The 17,553-nt window shown below is 39.3% G+C and overlaps 6 protein-coding genes across 8 annotated transcripts; 3 read left to right on the top strand and 3 right to left on the bottom strand.

Moving 5' to 3' along the window:
• The first annotated feature begins 839 nt into the window (after window positions 1-839).
• On the top strand, window positions 840-1,712 carry LOC117779784 (translocator protein). Its single transcript, XM_034616096.1, has 2 exons — window positions 840-1,239; window positions 1,323-1,712. Exons 1-2 carry the CDS (start codon window positions 907-909, stop codon window positions 1,512-1,514), a joined length of 525 nt encoding a protein of 174 aa, XP_034471987.1. The 5' UTR covers window positions 840-906; the 3' UTR covers window positions 1,515-1,712.
• A 438-nt stretch (window positions 1,713-2,150) lies between these two features.
• On the bottom strand, window positions 2,151-6,216 carry LOC117779783 (proteoglycan 4). Of its 3 annotated transcripts, none has more exons than XM_034616094.1 (3): window positions 6,115-6,216; window positions 3,679-5,329; window positions 2,151-3,648 (listed from the first exon to the last, which is right to left on the bottom strand). In XM_034616094.1, the coding sequence occupies exons 2-3, from the start codon at window positions 5,310-5,312 to the stop codon at window positions 2,316-2,318; spliced, it is 2,967 nt and encodes a 988-aa protein (XP_034471985.1). In that variant the 5' UTR covers window positions 5,313-5,329; window positions 6,115-6,216; the 3' UTR covers window positions 2,151-2,315. The 3 variants fall into 3 exon arrangements, with proteins under 3 accessions (XP_034471985.1, XP_034471986.1, XP_034471984.1); XM_034616095.1 differs by having other exon boundaries at window positions 2,151-2,900; window positions 3,210-5,329; window positions 6,115-6,215; XM_034616093.1 differs by having other exon boundaries at window positions 2,151-5,329.
• A 1,738-nt stretch (window positions 6,217-7,954) lies between these two features.
• On the top strand, window positions 7,955-9,378 carry LOC117782010 (microfibril-associated glycoprotein 4-like). The gene is made up of 3 exons (XM_034618916.1): window positions 7,955-8,116; window positions 8,164-9,036; window positions 9,095-9,378. Exons 1-3 carry the CDS (start codon window positions 7,986-7,988, stop codon window positions 9,210-9,212), a joined length of 1,122 nt encoding a protein of 373 aa, XP_034474807.1. The 5' UTR covers window positions 7,955-7,985; the 3' UTR covers window positions 9,213-9,378.
• Window positions 9,379-9,530: 152 nt separating this feature from the next.
• Window positions 9,531-10,396, bottom strand: LOC117782011. Its single transcript, XM_034618917.1, has 3 exons — window positions 10,242-10,396; window positions 9,888-10,180; window positions 9,531-9,830 (listed from the first exon to the last, which is right to left on the bottom strand). The coding sequence occupies exons 1-3, from the start codon at window positions 10,309-10,311 to the stop codon at window positions 9,654-9,656; spliced, it is 540 nt and encodes a 179-aa protein (XP_034474808.1). The 5' UTR covers window positions 10,312-10,396; the 3' UTR covers window positions 9,531-9,653.
• Window positions 10,397-10,742: 346 nt separating this feature from the next.
• Window positions 10,743-14,121, top strand: LOC117780825 (pseudouridine-metabolizing bifunctional protein C1861.05). The gene is made up of 3 exons (XM_034617492.1): window positions 10,743-11,892; window positions 12,276-12,698; window positions 13,375-14,121. Exons 1-3 carry the CDS (start codon window positions 10,828-10,830, stop codon window positions 13,969-13,971), a joined length of 2,085 nt encoding a protein of 694 aa, XP_034473383.1. The 5' UTR covers window positions 10,743-10,827; the 3' UTR covers window positions 13,972-14,121.
• Window positions 13,986-17,523, bottom strand: LOC117780826 (protein Notchless). The gene is made up of 4 exons (XM_034617493.1): window positions 16,427-17,523; window positions 14,339-14,689; window positions 14,153-14,279; window positions 13,986-14,087 (listed from the first exon to the last, which is right to left on the bottom strand). The coding sequence occupies exons 1-4, from the start codon at window positions 17,403-17,405 to the stop codon at window positions 14,075-14,077; spliced, it is 1,470 nt and encodes a 489-aa protein (XP_034473384.1). The 5' UTR covers window positions 17,406-17,523; the 3' UTR covers window positions 13,986-14,074.
• Window positions 17,524-17,553: the final 30 nt, after the last annotated feature.

Raw genomic sequence — 17,553 nt, forward strand, 5'->3', positions numbered from 1 at the left:
GGTATCTACTCCCAGAAATACTTTAATAACGTCAATTTCACATTTGGAAAACTGATTTCATAATTTTGTATGGTATTACCGGTGTGTCGCCCCTCTATGATTCTACACGCCTAATCAGAATACACTAAGCAACAAGCATAAACTCATAGTTTTCACCACAGAAATCATCAGGTATAAAAAAACTAAGTTTGAAAAAAGTAATATAAAGAAAAAAAGTAATATAAAAAAAAAGAGTAATACAAAGAAAATAATAAAAAATAAATAAATTATGTTAAAACAGGCTAAGCATTTGGGTTGCATTGAACTCAAATCACAAAATTTAAAATATAAGTGTTTGTTTTTCTATAATTTAAAAATGTTTTTTAAGCCCGATAATAAAAACAAGCTATAAAAAAGCAAAAGTATCAGCTATAAAATCAAATTGATGTTTATATTTTTTAAAATTTAAAAGTTTGTTAACTGTTATTATTATGAAAAATTTTGATTTAAATTATTATAAATTAATGTTGCCACATATTGTAATAAAATAATTTCGTTTATAAATAATATTAATCATTTGCGTAGCACACTGATTTAATGTAAATCAAAATCCAGTCAAATAAATTGTAAATTCAATCGTAGGCCTTCAAAATCTTGTTGTGCAGTGTGCAAGTACAAAAGTCACTCAGCTCATACACACGTACGCACACACACAAGCAAACGAATGCAAAAGCAGAGAGCAAAGACAGCAATTAATGTAAATACACACGCACACACACTCGCATGTTGGATATATGTATGAAATCATCGACGCCGAGTAACTAAAACAAAAATCAACACATTTCATTGCTGCGTCGCAGTTGAAGGGCAGAAAACGGTTAACAGTTGAACAGAGTGCATCGTTGGAAAAGCAACTGAGAAATAAATATGGCTGAAACTGGAAATTCGAATGCTTTGAAGATTGCAGGTGCTGTAATCTTGCCAAATCTAGGCAGCATTGTGAACGGCCGCTTGACACGGAATAATCTGAAGAATTGGTATGAGAATCTGAAGCATCCATCGTTCAGGCCACCAAACTGGCTGTTTGCACCAGTGTGGACATCACTGTACGCCGGCATGGGTTATGGCTCTTACCTGGTGTGGCGCGACGGAGGCGGCTTTAATGGCGACGCCCAATTGCCACTGGTTGCGTACGCCTCACAGTTGGCCTTGAATTGGGCCTGGACACCGATCTTCTTTGGCAAGCATAGCATTAAAGGCGTAAGTTGTGATACGTGATAAGTGACAAGTGATTTCATTCGATCTTATCTACTCATGTATGTATGCAATTGTGTCATATGCAGGGTCTTATTGACATTGTCGCACTCACGGCAACAGCCGGCGCATGTGGATTACTCTTCTATCGCATTAATAAGACAGCCGGTCTTTTGTTTGTGCCCTACATGGCCTGGCTGGGATTTGCCACCGCCTTGAACTATGCCATGTGGAAGCTCAACCCCGAGAAGGAGCAGAAAACCGAAGAAAAGCGTAATTAATCATTATCTACTGCTACATAATTGTTTTATTTTAAATTGTGTTTACTTTGTCAATATCTGAAATGTAATCGTCTCAAAGTATAATCAAATCGGAACTATCGATAAGCTGCAGTATTTTTTGCATCGCTGATCATTGGTGTTTAAAAACGCATTAAAATAGTGTGCATTAATTGGCACCATCTGGTGCTATAACTCTTATTTTAAATTGTGTTTATTTTTTCGGTATATAGAATGTAATCGTCTCAAAATAAAAACAAATCAACATTGTATGATAAACTGCTGTATTTTTTTTTGTATCGCTGATCGTTGGTGTTGAAAAACGCCCTAAAATAGTTTGCATTAACTGGCGCGTCTAGTGCTACACTGTGCAGACCGATCCATAATTGTTTTATTTTAAATTGTGTTTATTTTGTCAGTATATAAAATGTAATCGTCTCAAAATATAATCAAATCAACATTATGGGCTTAGCTGCCATATATTTAAATCGCTATCGTTGGTGCTCAAAAATGCCTTAGAATAGTGTGCATCAATTGGCGCCATCTGGTGCGGAGACTGTAGAGGTCGTTGGAGTGCTAGTCGGTCGTAGAATTAATCATGCAAAGTTTATATTATCTATGACGCTTTTCGCCGCACAGTTGTTTTTGAAATTTTGTTTATTTTGCCAATACATATATAAAATATAAGCTTCACAAAATAAAAATCAAATCGACAATATTGATAAGCTGTAGTGTTGATATCGATCAATATTTTTGTAGACCGCTGATCGTTGGTGTTTGAAAATGCATTAAAACAGTGTGAATTTAATTAGCGCCATCTTGTGCCGCTGGAGTGCCAGCCTTCGGCGAGGCCGCCTTTGGTGAAGCAGCTTTTGGTGACGACGACGCCCTTGGAGAGGGCTGCGAGTTTGGTGTGTTTGATGGCGTCTTGGGCTTTCCATCATTCTGTCCGCCAGCCTTCTGTTGTTGTTGTTGCTTTTGCTGCTGCTGCTGTGCTGGTTTATTCGCTGTCTGTTGTTGCTTGGGGGGCGATGCCTTGTTACCTTTGTTGTTACCTTGCTGCTGCTGTTGACCTGTTGCGGGAACCGCGGGTTTCGGTCCAGCTGGTTTGGTTGCCGTCTCTGGTTTCGGTGCTACGGCGGGTTTTGGAGCCGCCTGTTTTTGTTGCTGCTGCTGTTGTGGCTGTTGTTGTTGTTGTTGCACAGGTTTGTTGGCGCCCGCATTGGATTGTGGCTGCTTTTGACCCTGTTGTCCCTGCGCCTGTCCTTGCTTAGATGGTTGCTGCTTTGGTTTTTGAGTTTGATCCTGTTTCTTGCCGCCTGCTGCATTTGTGGGTTTTTGAGCTGAGCCTGCTTTTGGCTGCTGTTGCTCAACAGACTGGGACTCAGCGGGAGGAGTAATCTGTTCAGCTGGTGGAGCAGCTTGTTTAACAGTTGGAGGAGTAACTGGCTGTATAGCTGGTGGAGCAGCTAGCTGTTCAGCTGGAGGAGCAGCTTGGTTAACAGTTGGAGGAGTAACTGGCTGTACAGCTGGTGGAGCAGCTTGCTGTAAAGCTGGTGGAGCAGCTTGCTGTAAAGCTGGTGGAGCAGCTTGCTGCACAGCTGGTGGAGCAGCTTGCTGTACAGCTGGTGGAGCAGCTTGCTGTACAGCTGGTGGAGCAGCTTGCTGTACAGCTGGTGGAGCAGCTTGCTGTACAGCTGGTGGAGCAGCTTGCTGTACAGGTGGAGGAGCAGCCTGCTGTAAAGCTGGTGGAGTAACTTGGTATACAGCTGGTGGAGCAACCTGCTGTACAGTTGGAGGAGTAACCTGCTGTACAGCTGGAGAAGCAGCCTGCTGTGCAATTGGAGGAACACCTTGCTTGCCAGTCTGTGATGGAGCTGCTTCCTTCTGATTTGCCTTGATCCTCTTTTCAGCGTCTGCGTTGCTTTGAACAGTCGATGTATTCTCGACAGTTGAGGAAGAAGCAGGAGCAGCAATCGGTGTCTCCACTTGTTTGGAGACGGGTGTCTCAGCCTTTTCTTGACCCTGTGCTGGTTTCTGCTCACTTGTTGGCTTGGCGGGATTCACTGGAGATGACAATTGTTTCTTTTCATCTTTAGCTGGAGCTGCCACTTGTTTCTTTTCATCTGTTGTTGGATTTGCCACTTGTTTCTTCTCATCTGTTGGAGCTGACACTTCTTTCTTTACATCCTTTGCTGGAGCTGCCACATCTTTCTTGACATCTTTTGCCAGCGCTGCCACTTCTTTCGTTTCATCTTTGGCTGGAGCTGAAACTTGTGTCTTTACATCTTTAGCTGGAACTGACTCCGGCTTTTGCTCGGCTGTGGACTTAGTGGCAGTCTCTGCAGCTATCGGTTCCTTTTTGTCGGTGTTTGATTCAGTTTTTGCTATAGCTGGTTCCGACTGCGGTTTATCTGCCGCGACTGGAGCTGTAACTTCCTTTTTATGGGGCTTTGGTTCACGCTTTCCTTGGGTTGGTTCCGATTTTTGAGGGGCTGCAGGCTGCTTGGCAGAAGTCCCTTGAGCTTTCTTATCGTTCTTTGGTTGAACATTTGCTTGAGCTGGTTCCGACTTCTGTTGGCTTGCTGTCTGTGCAGGAGTCACTGGAGTTGTCTTTGGTTCACTCTTTGGTTGAGCTGGTTCCGGCTTCAGTTCGCTTGCTGGAGTCACTGGAGCTGCAGGTTCCTTTTTTTGAGTATTTCCGGAAGCTTCCACTTTTGGTTCCTTCTTTTCGTTGGATTTATCAACATTATCAACGCTTTTTTGCTCCACTGTAGCTGGAACTGTCTTTGGTGGCTCAGCGGCAACAATTTGGGCCAATGTTTGAACAACAGGTGGCGCCATTGCCGGGGCGGCATTTGATTTATCTGCTTGGGGTTGAGTTATTTGCTCTTTTTTAGCATCTGGCGAGGGTTGCTTCAACTGTTCTGGCTTTGGTGGTTCTGCTGCTTTTTGAGCTGGTTCCTTGGCTAACTCACTTTGAGCTGGAACTGAAGTCGGAGCTGGAGTCTTGGCCTGTGAATTGGATTTGTTTTTGTTGACATTTATTTGATTTGAATCCGTTTCGTTCTTTTTAGTCTCCTTCTTATTGTCCTGCTTGCCCTTTGGCTTTTCGTTCTGTGTCTTTTTCGATGCTTCATTCTGTTTAGTTTCCTGCTGCTGTTGTTGTTGTTGTGACTGATGATTTTTCTTGCGCTCCTGTTTACCTTGCTGGGATTGAGGCTGCTTGTTATCCGGCTTATCCGACTTATCCGCCTTGTTCTTGTTCTCCTTGGATTTCTCAGTTTCCTGTTTCTTAGCTCCTTTCAATTGTTCCTGCTGCTTGTTGTCCTCCGTTTTGGCCACCTCATCGAAATCTTCCACCAACATGGGCACCTCATCATCCTCTTCACCGATCTTGGCCTCCGTTGAACCGCTCTCCGTTGTCTTTTGGTTGCCGGACATGGAATTCGCATACATTCTCAACTGTACCACCGTTTCCTGACCAAGCTGTGGCAAAATCTCTGGCAGCATTTCCACAATCTTCTTAGTCTCGCCATGTCCAGTAACCGCAAACGTGTTGGCCGATAGGGAAGCCTGCGCCTTGGGATTGTTAAAGTGTATGACCGTTAGGTCATCCTTGATGATATTGACCTCCTCAATGCCGGGTATGGTGCTCACAGAGAGTTTCTTCAATGAACTCTGCAGCTTCTTGTCATCGGTGGCTGCCGTCTGGTGCATCACCTTCTTCTTACGCCGGGGAGTTCCCTTGCCTCCGATGCGCACCTGCGCCTGTAGCCGCTTTAACTTCTCCACATTCATAGTGCCAAATCCTTTCACTGTAAAATAAACAGTAATTAATTTTTAAAATAATCCGCTAAGCAATATAAAATTGTAAATTTAGCATATACACAGTTAGTCAAGTTAATGTTAAGACATAATAAAAAAATATTTATCAATTGGATTTTACCATAAAAATTTTTAAATGTTAATATCCAAATAATATAAAATGTTAAAGGTAAAAAAACAACCCAAGAAGTTAAGAATTTATGCCCTAGCTCAAGCAAAGTTAGACAAAATGCAGAAATATTAATTAAAACTTTAAATTAAATTTAAAAACTGAAATTCAAATTATAAAAATTAACAAATTGACTCAAAAGCTAACAAAAAAAGCTTAAATTTTAGTCAAGCATACAAATTGTTTTATTTAGTTATTTCAAGTAAAAATATTTAAAATAGATAAAAAAAAAATTTTTAATTTGTAAATTTTTTTTAAAATAACATCTAACATACATTTAAGTTAACACATCAAATAGCTACAAGTCTATACAGTTAGTCAAGTAATTGTTTTGAGAAAATACAAAGATCACATAGCTTATTTAAAAAAGTATTCTTTAGTTTTTACATATTTTTTTATTTTTTTTTTAGTATAGCTGCTTATGATTCGTGGAACAAATAAAGAAAAGCAGAAATGTGAACCATTGGGTATAACTATGTTTAGAAATAAAAAACAAATATGCATATTATTTTTCAAAACATTTACTTGATTGCATATAGTTTTAGATATAGAAATATTGATGCCCATATACATATGTATTACATAAAGTGGGCAGATAAAGATTACCTCAGATATTTTCACAGACGACGACGATGTGACGATGTGCAACTCCACGGGCGAAATACCGAATGCGAATAAATGCAGCCGGGCAACCGATCCGCATTCACATCCACATCCACATAAAATCAGCAAAAAGTCGACCCAAGTCGAAGGCAGCGCTGCTTTTATTAATATCGCGAAAACTGCGAATCTCTTGCCTGTTTTATTTTTGTGGCACTTTTTGCATTTTTGTTTTTGAATACGCCTCGCAAAAACTCAGAAAAACAAATAAAATTAAATAGCAAAACAAACAAAAAAAAAAAAGAATGTCGCCGGTGCCTCGCATATAATTTACAAAAATAGCCTCACACATCTTTACCACGTCTGCAGCGTATTCTACTTGCTGTTGATGGGACTCTGTAGTTCTCTGATTGAGTTCTGTGCAGCAAGAACTCAACTCGGCGTGTGGCAGCTTTGTGCTCATGCCAAGCGAGTGAGCCCGAGGGTGGGGGACCCTGTACTTATACCAAAACAAGTGAAAACGCTACCGTCGCACTACGCTACGGTAGCATTAAACATTAACATTAACATAAAAAAGGAATATTAAAAGAAATAAAAATAATAATTAGCTTATTGTTTAATATTTCTACATATATCAATTTGGCTGTTAATAATGTATATATTTTTAGGTTGCATCGATTTGTATTGGCCAAAAAAAAATGAAAAAAGGTTAACCCAAATTCTTATTTGGCGGTAAATTCGAAGATGTTTTTAACCAAAAACCGTAGCACTAAAATCAAATCAATCCTGGTCCCCGAATTTTGAGTTGAAAATGTATTTTTTTTTAAATTTTTTAGCATGCATTATTGGCATATCTTTTAAGCCCAATCCTGAAAAGATTGATATAAAAACTCTTGTTAGGACCAGGAATAGGAATAAAAGGACCATTTGAGCTTTGTACTAAAAACACAACATTTTTCAACTCAAATAGCGGTAGAGAGAATTTGATTTTTGAAAACATCTCAGAATTGAGCGTAGATTGCGAATTTGGGTTACCATTTTTTGAGAAAAAAGTCAATGCACCCCAGTATATATGCTCTATAGGGTTGGAGATTCCTTCTCTGCCCATTTTTGTACTGACGAACTTAGTAAACCCTTTTTAAAATTGCTATACAGGGTGTAAAAACACAAACCCAATGCAAGTTCGTGTCCACACCGGCTGTTGAACTATTGACGACGCACTGGACTTGAAGCGTCGCTAGAGGCAGTGCATCAGAAATAGATAACTATTAGCACAGAGTTACCTCCTGTAGAGACGTGAGTTCGGAGTGAGTTAAAATTACGTAGTTTGAGAGAAAAATATATATATGTATAAATACTATACGTTTAGTAGCCTATTTTTGTTTTATTTACACATCAGCTTAAAGCTAATTACCTAATGCTTAGGGAATAAAAATTAAATGTCGTTACAATTGTACAGTACGTAAAAAAATTATTTTGGCAAAGAAAAACTAATAAGCGATAAATTTGTTGGTGTCATTTCAGTAAAGGAAAAGCGAATCAAAGATTTCACAAATCAAAGATACTTTTCTTTCCAGGTCGTTTCTTTTTATTTGTTGTTATCTGAACTCTTTCAATGGCATCGGGCCAAGACTATAAAGTAAAGAACGTTGACATGTTATATATTATAATAAATTATTGTTGCTTCTTCAATTCTTGGAAATTTTTAACGAGGAGATCTAAAGAGAAATTCAAGGAATTTTTGACTGCATAATGGTGTGTTGGATAAAAATAGCTATATATGTTTTTCGAAAGTAGTGAATTCTACACGTCTTCTGCTCATGCCAATTTTTGAGTCAGTCAGTCGTCTCAGTCATTCAGTTAAAATCGGTCGCAATATGTTGCTAAAAACAGTTTGCTTTGTCTTAATAATAAATATATTATTTTCATTCTCAAGTGGAACTCGAATTTCCGATCTTAATTTGACGAATTTACTTCTATCAGTAAACTCTCACCTAACCGAGATTAGGTATAATAATAATTGTAGATCTTTTCCCAAAATAATTGAATTTTTAGTTCGGCACAGGGCAATTTGATAGATAGAATTGTTAAGGAGTCGGATATAAAATCCTTAAAAGCGGAGCTGGAACAACTGAAGATAGATGGAGTTAACAAGGAATCTAAAATACAATATCTTACAGTGGAGCTGGAACAACAGAAGAAGGATAAAGCTGATAAGGAAGAGGATATTAAACTTCTTCGAGCAGACATTCAATCTGTTAAAGAGGAGCTGGAGCTACAGAAAAAAGATGGAGTGGATAAGAAGTCGGATATTAAACAACTCAAATCGGAGCTGGAAAAGCAGAAGAAATGTGATGTCGACAATCAATCTCTCCAAGCGGACCTAGAACGTTTTAGAAAGTTGATAAATGGACATTTCAACCCACACAATTGTGCCGAGGCCAAGTTTAATGGAGTCAACTATATACTCCTATCCAACTTTAGTAGTCAACCTTTTAAAGTTGCCTGTGATGCGTATACTCGTGGAGGAGGCTGGACAGTTATCCTTAAAAGGATGGATGGAAGTGTCAACTTCTATGGGAATTGGACTGAATACAAAGAGGGTTTTGGAGATTTGGAAGGCGAATTCTTCTTAGGTTTGGATAAAATACACGCACTAACTGCACACAGGAGACAAGAGTTACTTGTGATTCTTGAGGATAGTGAAGGAGATGAACGATTTGAGACGTACGACGACTTTGCAATTGGTAATGAAGATCAACAATATAAATTACACACTCTGGGCAAAGCCAATGGAACTGCAGGAGATTCACTCTCATATCATCTTGGCATGAAATTTAGCACGTTTGATCGGGATAATGAACCTTGGAAAGATAACTGCGCTGTAAAATGCAGTGGTGCCTGGTGGTACAATACATGTCACTTTAGGTATGATAATATGATATCTGTGCTTTAAAGTTTTGTTTATTAAATTGAATTCTTACAGCAATTTGGGTGGGAGATATAATGACAACTCCCTAGACAATGGCATCATTTGGGAGACTTTTCGGGGTAGGAAATATTCCCTAAGAAGAGCCGTAATGATGATACGGCCTAGAAACTAATATTAAGTGTCTATTGTATCCAAGCTGTTAATCAGAACAATTTAATATCTTAAAAGATTGCTTACTCATTTAAGTAATGTACATTTTCTAGAAATTTGAAATATGTAATTTCCGTTCTCTCTTTGCGTACCAAATAAAAATAAAATTTTAATTTATGCCAAGAATACTGCCGCTTGTTTTCCGTAGTACAGAAGGGCAACAAATAGAGTTCACAGTATGAAACAGAGTCCTGTCAACCTTTGGTGGTTACCGAGCAAATGTACATGAGTTATTTATGTTTTTGATTTTATTTTCACTGAAATTGTATAGTTTTATTTATAATGATTGTATGTTAGGATGTATTTACAGAATCTATGATTTACTTTAATACTGTGTCTTCTGTGCGGTTCAGCGATCAGTACTTGAAACCGTGCACTTAATTTTTAATTATTCATACTATCATTATTCATTTGTCACATTCTCTAGCAGATTAAGTGCGAATTTGTAAACGTTTTTATGGTCAGAGTTGGCGCAGGCTTCTCGTATAAGATGATGCATTTGCAGCTCCCTGTCAATAGATGGCGCAATCGATGTGAACTTTGTCTGCTCCGCTTTGAGCTCGGCCAGCATGGCCATGTTCTATGGGAAATTAAACATTCTACATGGAGATATTTAAGTGAATAGCAGGTTTATTACCTGACGATAGCGTAGCTTCAACTCTTCGAATTGTTGAGCTTTTGTTTCCTCATCGTCACTGGTCAATTGCTGCTCCAATTCAAAATCCTTCATGGCCAACACATGCGTCGGCACTTGAAATGTTTTTCTGTCCAATTCCCGCAGGCAATCGAGTTTCTTTTCACAGTCCGTCTGAATGCGACACATGACGGCGTCCTTTTGTTGTGCCAACAGAGCAGACGTGGCCGGTGTTTCAATTTTCCGCATTGTCGTCTCAACACTTTTTTTAATAAGCATCTTTACCAGATTATCACCTAAAACAGTAACAACAACTTTGAGTATGCGTTGCATTATTATAATTCCATTGATACTTACGTTCGTTTGTAATTTGTTCTGGCGTAAAATTGAAAAACTCCAAGGTATAGGCGCTGTCTTCAAAGTCCATTTTAGTTAATTTTGTATTGGAAAACAAATTAAAAATAAAATGACGCTAAAATTGCGCGAACTGAAGTAAGTAAGAATCGAGTACTTTGATAACTGATATTGATATCGAGTTAGTGTGACCACACCATGTTGCATGTGATATTGTAATTTATTTATATATGTTACATTTAATACTAAAGTGCAACAGCTTAAATAAGATTTTTGTTTCGGTTATTTAAAAAAAGTATGAGCCTATTTTGCACATTATTATTTATGCTTCTTGCATGTTTGCAAAAAGCGGCGCATTGAACTAGAAAGTGCGATAGCAACAGCTGAGCTGCAATGCACTGTTTGCCAACTTAGCTATTTTTCAGCTAGAAACAGCTATTTTTGATTTAAAATGTTGGCAGCACTGCCATTAAAACAATTTGGCAGCACTGCTACAATGTAAACACACTTGTTGTGCCCGCAACACATGGATATTGTTATTAAATGATTAAAATTAAAATCAAAGTACAATCAATTAATTTGTACTAACATGTTGCTACGCAAGTGTTCATTTATCGGTTTACGGATTGCTTGCAACCGCTCAATTTCCACAAAGCCGCACATTGTGGTGCATCCGGAGATTCGTCATGCCTTGGCACACAGGCAACCAATTGTGGCACTGGAATCGACAATTATAACACATGGCATGCCTGTGCCACAGAATGTGGAGACGGCACTACAGGTGGAGGAGGTGGTGCGTCAAAATGGTGCTGTGCCGGCTACGATTGGAATAATTGACGGGTGCATCAAAGTCGGTCTCTCGCAGGAGGAGCTGATGACGTTGGCCAAAAAGCCGCGGTCGGAGGTGATTAAGTGCTCCCGTCGCGATCTGCCCTATGTGGTTGCCATGGGACAAAGCGGCGGCACAACAGTGGCTGCCACCATGATTGTGGCACATCGTGTGGGCATCCAAATCTTTGCCACCGGCGGCATTGGTGGCGTTCATCGTGAGGGACACATTACGCTGGATGTGTCCGCCGATCTGGTGGAACTGGGACGCACACCCGTTGCCGTTGTCTGCAGCGGTGTCAAGTCCATTTTGGATATACCAAGGACACTGGAGTACTTGGAAACCCAAGGCGTGTGCGTGGCCAGCTTTAATAGTCCGGGCGGCGTCTTTCCCGATTTCTATACACGTGACAGCGGCTGCAAGGTGCCCTACAATCTGCCCTCAGCTGCCGATGTAGCCAAATTGCTGAGCGCCTGGCGCCAATTGAAACTGCAGTCGGGTGTGCTCATTGGCGTGCCCATTCCGGCGGAATTTGCTGCAGAAAAGTCGTCGATAGATGCGGCCATTGCCGAGGCCAATGCTGCAGCGCAGGCACAAGGTGTTAGCGGCAAGGAGGTGACTCCTTTTCTGCTTTCCCACATCTCTAGGATTACCCAGGGACGCAGTTTGCAGGCCAACATTGCATTGATCAAGAATAACGCAAGGATCGCAGCCCAAATCGCCAGCTCCCTGCGGGAAAATGACCAGGAAGTAACAGCTACTAAAGTGGATGCCGCTAAAAAGCCTTTGGTTGTGGGCGCTTCCATACTGGATTTATCCTTTAAGGTTAGTTGATGCAATTTTGTACTGAATAAGACTATTTTAAAAATCGATATCGAAAAATATAGCTATCGATAAACTTGTCGATATGTTATCGATAAATATTTGTATGAGATTTTCTTTATTTAAGTATACACGACTAAAAGCAGCCCGCAAAAAGTATTTAAATTATTTTTGAGTGATATTTATATAAATCTCGATATATTTGCGCAATATTTTGAACCTTTGTGCGATTTTCAAACAACACATTTAGTCAAGTAAAATAGTAAAGTAACAATAATATATAAATTTGAAATATTATCGATATTGAGAACTAAAATGCAAAAATGAATCGAGTTAAAATTGGATAAATTAGTCGACTTATCGATTTTTTAAAACACTAATTTCAGGTCAAGGACACGCACGATTTACACTTGGACGGAGCAACCTACAAGTCCGTAACGAAGCACGCAGCTGGCGGCGTGGGACGCAACATTGCCGAGGGCATCTATAAGCTGTACGGAGATGTGAATCTCATTTCCGCCGTGGGCAGCGATCACTTTGCCCAAATGCTGAGGCAACTAATGCCGGCTGCACTGCAGCCCAATCTCATTGTGGATGGGAAAAACGCCACCTCGCTGTGCTCCGTCATCTTCGATCGATTTGGCGATTGCAAACTGATCCTGGGCGATATGGACATACATGACAGCATCACACCCGAGGCACTTTCGTCCAATTCCGAGCTGTTTCGCAGGGCACCACTCGTCGTCATGGATAGCAATCTGTCGGAGCAGGCGATGAACTGCACTCTACAGTTGGCACAACGGTTTCAGGTAAGAATGCCAAATCAAATAATCGATTTATTGAACCTTTTTTTGAATGCGATAAATCGATCTGGTTTTTCTTTTGGTTGCTTTAACGGGTATTGATCAAATATCGATACAACATTTTTATAGCAATATATTTTTCAGTAATAATTTTCTGAACTTGACATTATCGATATTATACATTTTTTTTTTCAAAAATATCGTGTAACAAAAAAATTATTTTTAGGGTTCGTAAATAATAGTTATTTTAGTTTTATTTAAATCAAAAAAAAAAAATCGTGTATAAGAAAAAAAAAGCAACTCAAAAATAAATAATTTTATTTCATTAAATCAAGAAATCAATGATAAGAAACAGACATACATAAAGAACAACAAAAAAAGAATTTTTGCATAATTGGTTTTGAAAGAGTATGTCAATAATCACTATATGTTCCCTAGATGGCTCCTTTTATCAGGACAATATTGTAAAATAAATTAAAAAACATTTTTATAGTCAGATTGTCATAAAACTACCCAAAATTAATCATAAAAATTGATCAAAATTCTTTAAAATCACAATTGTTTCACTATTATGTCATTTTTATAGTTTAGTTTATATCGTAAAAGTTTCCTGATTTATTTTATATCGAAATATGATCGTTATTACATTTTTAAAAAATATCAACACTTACCCTAATTGCAGGTGCCCGTTTTCTTTGAGCCTACGGACATGTTCATAGCTGGAAAGCCTTTCAAGCTAAGGAAAGAGCTCACCCAACACATAAGATTGCTAAAACCGAATCTGCACGAGCTGAAAACCATTGTTGAGGCCATCACTGGTCAGCCGGTGGATTTGCAATTGGATGCCAAGATGGAGAGAACAGAGCTTTTAAAGCAAACCAAAAAGTTACTAAAACAAATTGACTCGCATTTTAACTGCATTATTGCCACATTGGGAAATCATGGAGTGCTCCTCAGTTGCCGTTCTGATGCGGTAACTGATCCCGGCAAGCTGCTCTCGCTCTCCCCCGCCTGTGACCACACGACTCTCTTCTATGCGCCACCCAAGCTGCAAAAGATTGTCAATGTCTCAGGTGCCGGTGACAGTTTCTGTGCTGGCTTTATAACGGCTCTGCTCAAGGAGCACACTCTGGATGAATGTGTCGCAGCGGGATTTGCAGCTGCGGAGCGTGCGCTGCTTTCCGAGTCGGCGGTGCCCACAACATATTTCCAAGACAATCAAGCATTTGAGAATTACTTTAAAGAGATCTTGAAAAAGATGCAGCGACAAAGAATTTAGAGACACGGACTGGCCAGGAGTTTAACTCAGGGTTTTTTATTCACTCTATATTGTTAGTATAATGATTCCTCTCTCATATCTGTATCTGTACATAGGATGCTCATCAATGGGCCCAACTGAAAGTGACAATAAATGTTATATTTGTAAAGGTTATTTTTTTTTAAATTATAATTTCACTTACAGCTTTATCACTTTGTCCTTGCCACCGGAGGCTACTCTGGAGCCATCGGGCGCCCAGTCCACACCAAATACCTCGTCCGCATGTCCAGGCAGTTCCTGCGCCAGTTTCTTGCTCTGCACGCTCCACACTGAAATCGAAAATTGTTTAATTTAATTTAATTTCCATTGATATTTGTAATGAACTTACCCTTCAGTGTGGAATCCTTGCTGCCGGAGACAATGAGACGTGAATCCGCCGACCAAGCGATCGTATAAACGGCCTGCACATGACCGCGGAATGTCGCTATAAATTGTCCATCGTGAGCACGCCATAATCTCACGGATTTGTCGAATGATGCGGAGGCAATGAGCTTCACATCCGGCGAATACTTGACATCGTTCACCACATTCTGGTGTCCCGTCAGGCGCTGCACGCACTTGTTCTGATTGTTGCGCCACAAATATAAAGTGTTGTCATCGGAGCACGACACCAAGGACTCCACTTCATCCGGACAGACGGCCTGGTAGCGTTTCAGAGCAGAAGCACAGAGTTCCTCAGCTGAAAGAAAGAAAGAAAGAATAAACATAAATATGATGACATAATTTAAAGCAGAGAATTTAATGATTACCATTTTTTTGAGCTTAAATTATTTGTGAATTTTTATCAATAAATTGTACAATAAATCTAACTTTTTATCTATGATAAATTCATAAATTAATAAATTAATATTAATTAAAATAAAATTCTCATTATAATCTTATTATATTTATAAACGAATAAACAACAATTAACAATTAAATAAATTAGTAGTAAACATATTAAATAATTAAAATAATAAATTGAGTCTTTCAAGCCGGGAGAAGGAATACAAGTGGAAAATACGAGATGATATCAAAGTAAAAATTAAATGTGAATAATTTTTAATTTAAAAAATAATAAATACTTTGATTTATTTTAAACAGGGAATAAAACCGAAACAAATATAGGTTAGGGTTTCGGTTCTGGTACGTCCCGATATAACTATAAAGGTTACATTTCAGTTTTTTCTTTCGGTTCCCGTATCAGTAGTGTTAAGATGTCGTTTTATAAAAAATATGACATCAAAATAAATAGGGCAAAAATTATTTCAAATATTTGAATGCAGAATGAATTAAGAATCCAAGTCATGATCGAAATGATATTCCGCTTGAAAATCGGCTCAGATTTAACCAAGCTATGATAGTTTGAAGTTGGTCAGACTGCGGATTTAACCACTTTACAAGTCAAAATATTTGTTCAATTTGGCACGATTTTTTACAAGAAAATGAAAGGTCTCAGAATCAAGCTTAAAGTGTTGTTTTATACTAAATACGATTAAAGGAGTTGATTAAAAGTGAAAACTTGAGATTTAAAATTTTGAATTTTCGAAATGTCAAAGGGGGGACTCCTAGCATCGAAATCAATATCTAGTAGAATCTAGAGAAAAATATATTTTTTTTAATTTAATAAAATTTTAATGCAGAATGAATTAAAATGCCAAATAATGAATAAAATGACATTCCGCTTAAAAATCGGTTCAGTTTTGATCAAGTTATGACAGTTTGAAGTTGGTCAGACTTTGGATATAACCACTTTACAAGTCAACTTTTTTATCCAATTTGGCATGATTTTTTACACAAAAATGAAAGGTCTCAGTATCAAGTTTAAAGTGTTGTTTTGTACTAATAACGATGTAAGGAGTTGATTAAAAGCGAAAACTTGAGATTTAAAATTTTGAATTTTCGAAATTTCAAAGGGGGGACCCTTACCATCGATATCGCATCTTGGTCAAAAATAATTAAATTTTCTAAATGAAAAAAATTTAAATGCAGAATGAATTTAGAGGTCAAATCATGACCAAAATGACATTTAGCTTGAAAATCGGTTCAGTTTTGATCGAGCTATGCCAGTTTTAAGTTGGTCAACTCCTTAAAGGATTCGGTATTCGGTTCTGGACATAGAATTTATTTTGGTTACGGTTTCAGATCCGGTACTAAAAATTAAACGGTTGGTTTCGGTTAACGGTTCCAGAATCGGTTCCGGTGTTATTCCCTGACTTTAATAAAAGAATATTAAAATTTTTAAAATTCTTACTTTAGTTTTTGAAAGTGGTAACAATAAAAATGTAATGCAAATATTTTTAAAACCAGTTAAGTCAAGTTAAGTGTAAATAAGAGTTGTATTATGATTTCTTGGTAAAAATTTAAATTGAATAGTTATTTTTAAATATATATATATATATATATATATATATATATATAGATTCTTGGAACTTACTGGTCATGCTGAGATGCGCTTTCAGGCGATCCTTGACTGGCTGAAAGGGTCCTGTGCGTAGAACGTAGTCGGTGCTCAGGGCAATGCTGTTCACCCAGTGGGCGTGGCCGGAGAAGGTGCGACAGAGAACGCCATCGGCAGCTCGCCACATCTTGACGGTGCGATCTTTGGATGAGGTATACAGGATGCCAGCACCTCCCCAACGCACAGCAGTCACTGCATTCGTGTGTCCACCAATGTTGAACAGACACTGTCCCAGTTTAACATCCCAGACGCGACAGCCGCCATCGCTGCCCGCCGAGGCGAGCTTGCGACACTCGGGATTCTGATGATATGGCTCCCAGCTGAGGCCATTGATGTGCTTCTTGTGACCGGTCAGCGTGCGTCCAACTTGCTGTCCCGTCTCTGGATCCCAAATGATAATGTTGCCCGCCTTGCAGGCGCTGGCCAAGCGTTTGCCATCCGGCGACCAGGCGACGCACAACACCCACTGTTTGTGGCCGCTGCAGGTGAAGTGTGGCGTCTCTGTATTGAGATCCCAAAGACGCACTGTGGTATCACCACTGCCGCTGGCCAAGTGTGCGCCATCCGGGCTAAAGTGCAGCGAGACAATCGCCTCGGCATGTCCCGGCATGGAGCTGGTGCATCTTGTCACTGGGCGCACCTTGAATACCGCCTGTGGCTGATAAACAATATCGATGACATTCTCAGTGTCCACGGTGCTCAGATCGAGCGTGTCCTCCAGTGACTTTTTGATCTCATCTTCACCCACAAAGAACAAATAAGGCGTCGTCTCCTCGTTCTTAAGCAACGCATTGCAAATGAGTCCCAATTGTTGTGTTGTGATGCCCGATGGCAAGTCTATCGGTGGTCCGGCTTCCTCGCCCGTATCCGATATAAGGCGTGCCTGCAACGTATGTGGCACTACCAACGGTTCCTGCACCTGTTCCTTTTCCATTTTCTGTTTTTTTGCCAACATTTTCGGATCGCGATGGAAGAAACACAGACAACAACAAACAACACGTGCTCTAAAATAGCGATGTGTATTTTACATTAATGATGGCACTATCGAGCTATCGATTATGTTGAACAATGTTGACCGCAGTGCTGCCAACTCTTAAGGGCCG

Source organism: Drosophila innubila (assembly GCF_004354385.1).
Source record: "Drosophila innubila isolate TH190305 chromosome 2L unlocalized genomic scaffold, UK_Dinn_1.0 4_B_2L, whole genome shotgun sequence".
Lineage (NCBI taxonomy): Eukaryota > Metazoa > Arthropoda > Insecta > Diptera > Drosophilidae > Drosophila > Drosophila innubila.

Bases quoted from the DNA above. Each gene is read 5' to 3' on its own strand.
- LOC117779784 (XM_034616096.1), top strand. From the start codon at position 907: ATGGCTGAAACTGGAAATTCGAATGCTTTGAAGATTGCAGGTGCTGTA. The intron at 1,240-1,322 runs GTAAGTTGTGAT...TGTCATATGCAG, and splicing joins GCAAGCATAGCATTAAAGGC to GGTCTTATTGACATTGTCGC.
- LOC117779783 (XM_034616093.1), bottom strand. From the start codon at position 5,312: ATGAATGTGGAGAAGTTAAAGCGGCTACAGGCGCAGGTGCGCATCGGA.
- LOC117782010 (XM_034618916.1), top strand. From the start codon at position 7,986: ATGTTGCTAAAAACAGTTTGCTTTGTCTTAATAATAAATATATTATTT. The intron at 8,117-8,163 runs GTATAATAATAA...TTGAATTTTTAG, and splicing joins TCTCACCTAACCGAGATTAG to TTCGGCACAGGGCAATTTGA. The intron at 9,037-9,094 runs GTATGATAATAT...GAATTCTTACAG, and splicing joins TACAATACATGTCACTTTAG to CAATTTGGGTGGGAGATATA.
- LOC117782011 (XM_034618917.1), bottom strand. From the start codon at position 10,311: ATGGACTTTGAAGACAGCGCCTATACCTTGGAGTTTTTCAATTTTACG. The intron at 10,181-10,241 runs GTAAGTATCAAT...TTACTGTTTTAG, and splicing joins AGAACAAATTACAAACGAAC to GTGATAATCTGGTAAAGATG. The intron at 9,831-9,887 runs GTAATAAACCTG...AATTTCCCATAG, and splicing joins TGAAGCTACGCTATCGTCAG to AACATGGCCATGCTGGCCGA.
- LOC117780825 (XM_034617492.1), top strand. From the start codon at position 10,828: ATGTTGCTACGCAAGTGTTCATTTATCGGTTTACGGATTGCTTGCAAC. The intron at 11,893-12,275 runs GTTAGTTGATGC...CACTAATTTCAG, and splicing joins TACTGGATTTATCCTTTAAG to GTCAAGGACACGCACGATTT. The intron at 12,699-13,374 runs GTAAGAATGCCA...CCCTAATTGCAG, and splicing joins AGTTGGCACAACGGTTTCAG to GTGCCCGTTTTCTTTGAGCC.
- LOC117780826 (XM_034617493.1), bottom strand. From the start codon at position 17,405: ATGTTGGCAAAAAAACAGAAAATGGAAAAGGAACAGGTGCAGGAACCG. The intron at 14,690-16,426 runs GTAAGTTCCAAG...TCTTTCTTTCAG, and splicing joins AGCGCATCTCAGCATGACCA to CTGAGGAACTCTGTGCTTCT. The intron at 14,280-14,338 runs GTAAGTTCATTA...TTTCGATTTCAG, and splicing joins CAAGGATTCCACACTGAAGG to TGTGGAGCGTGCAGAGCAAG.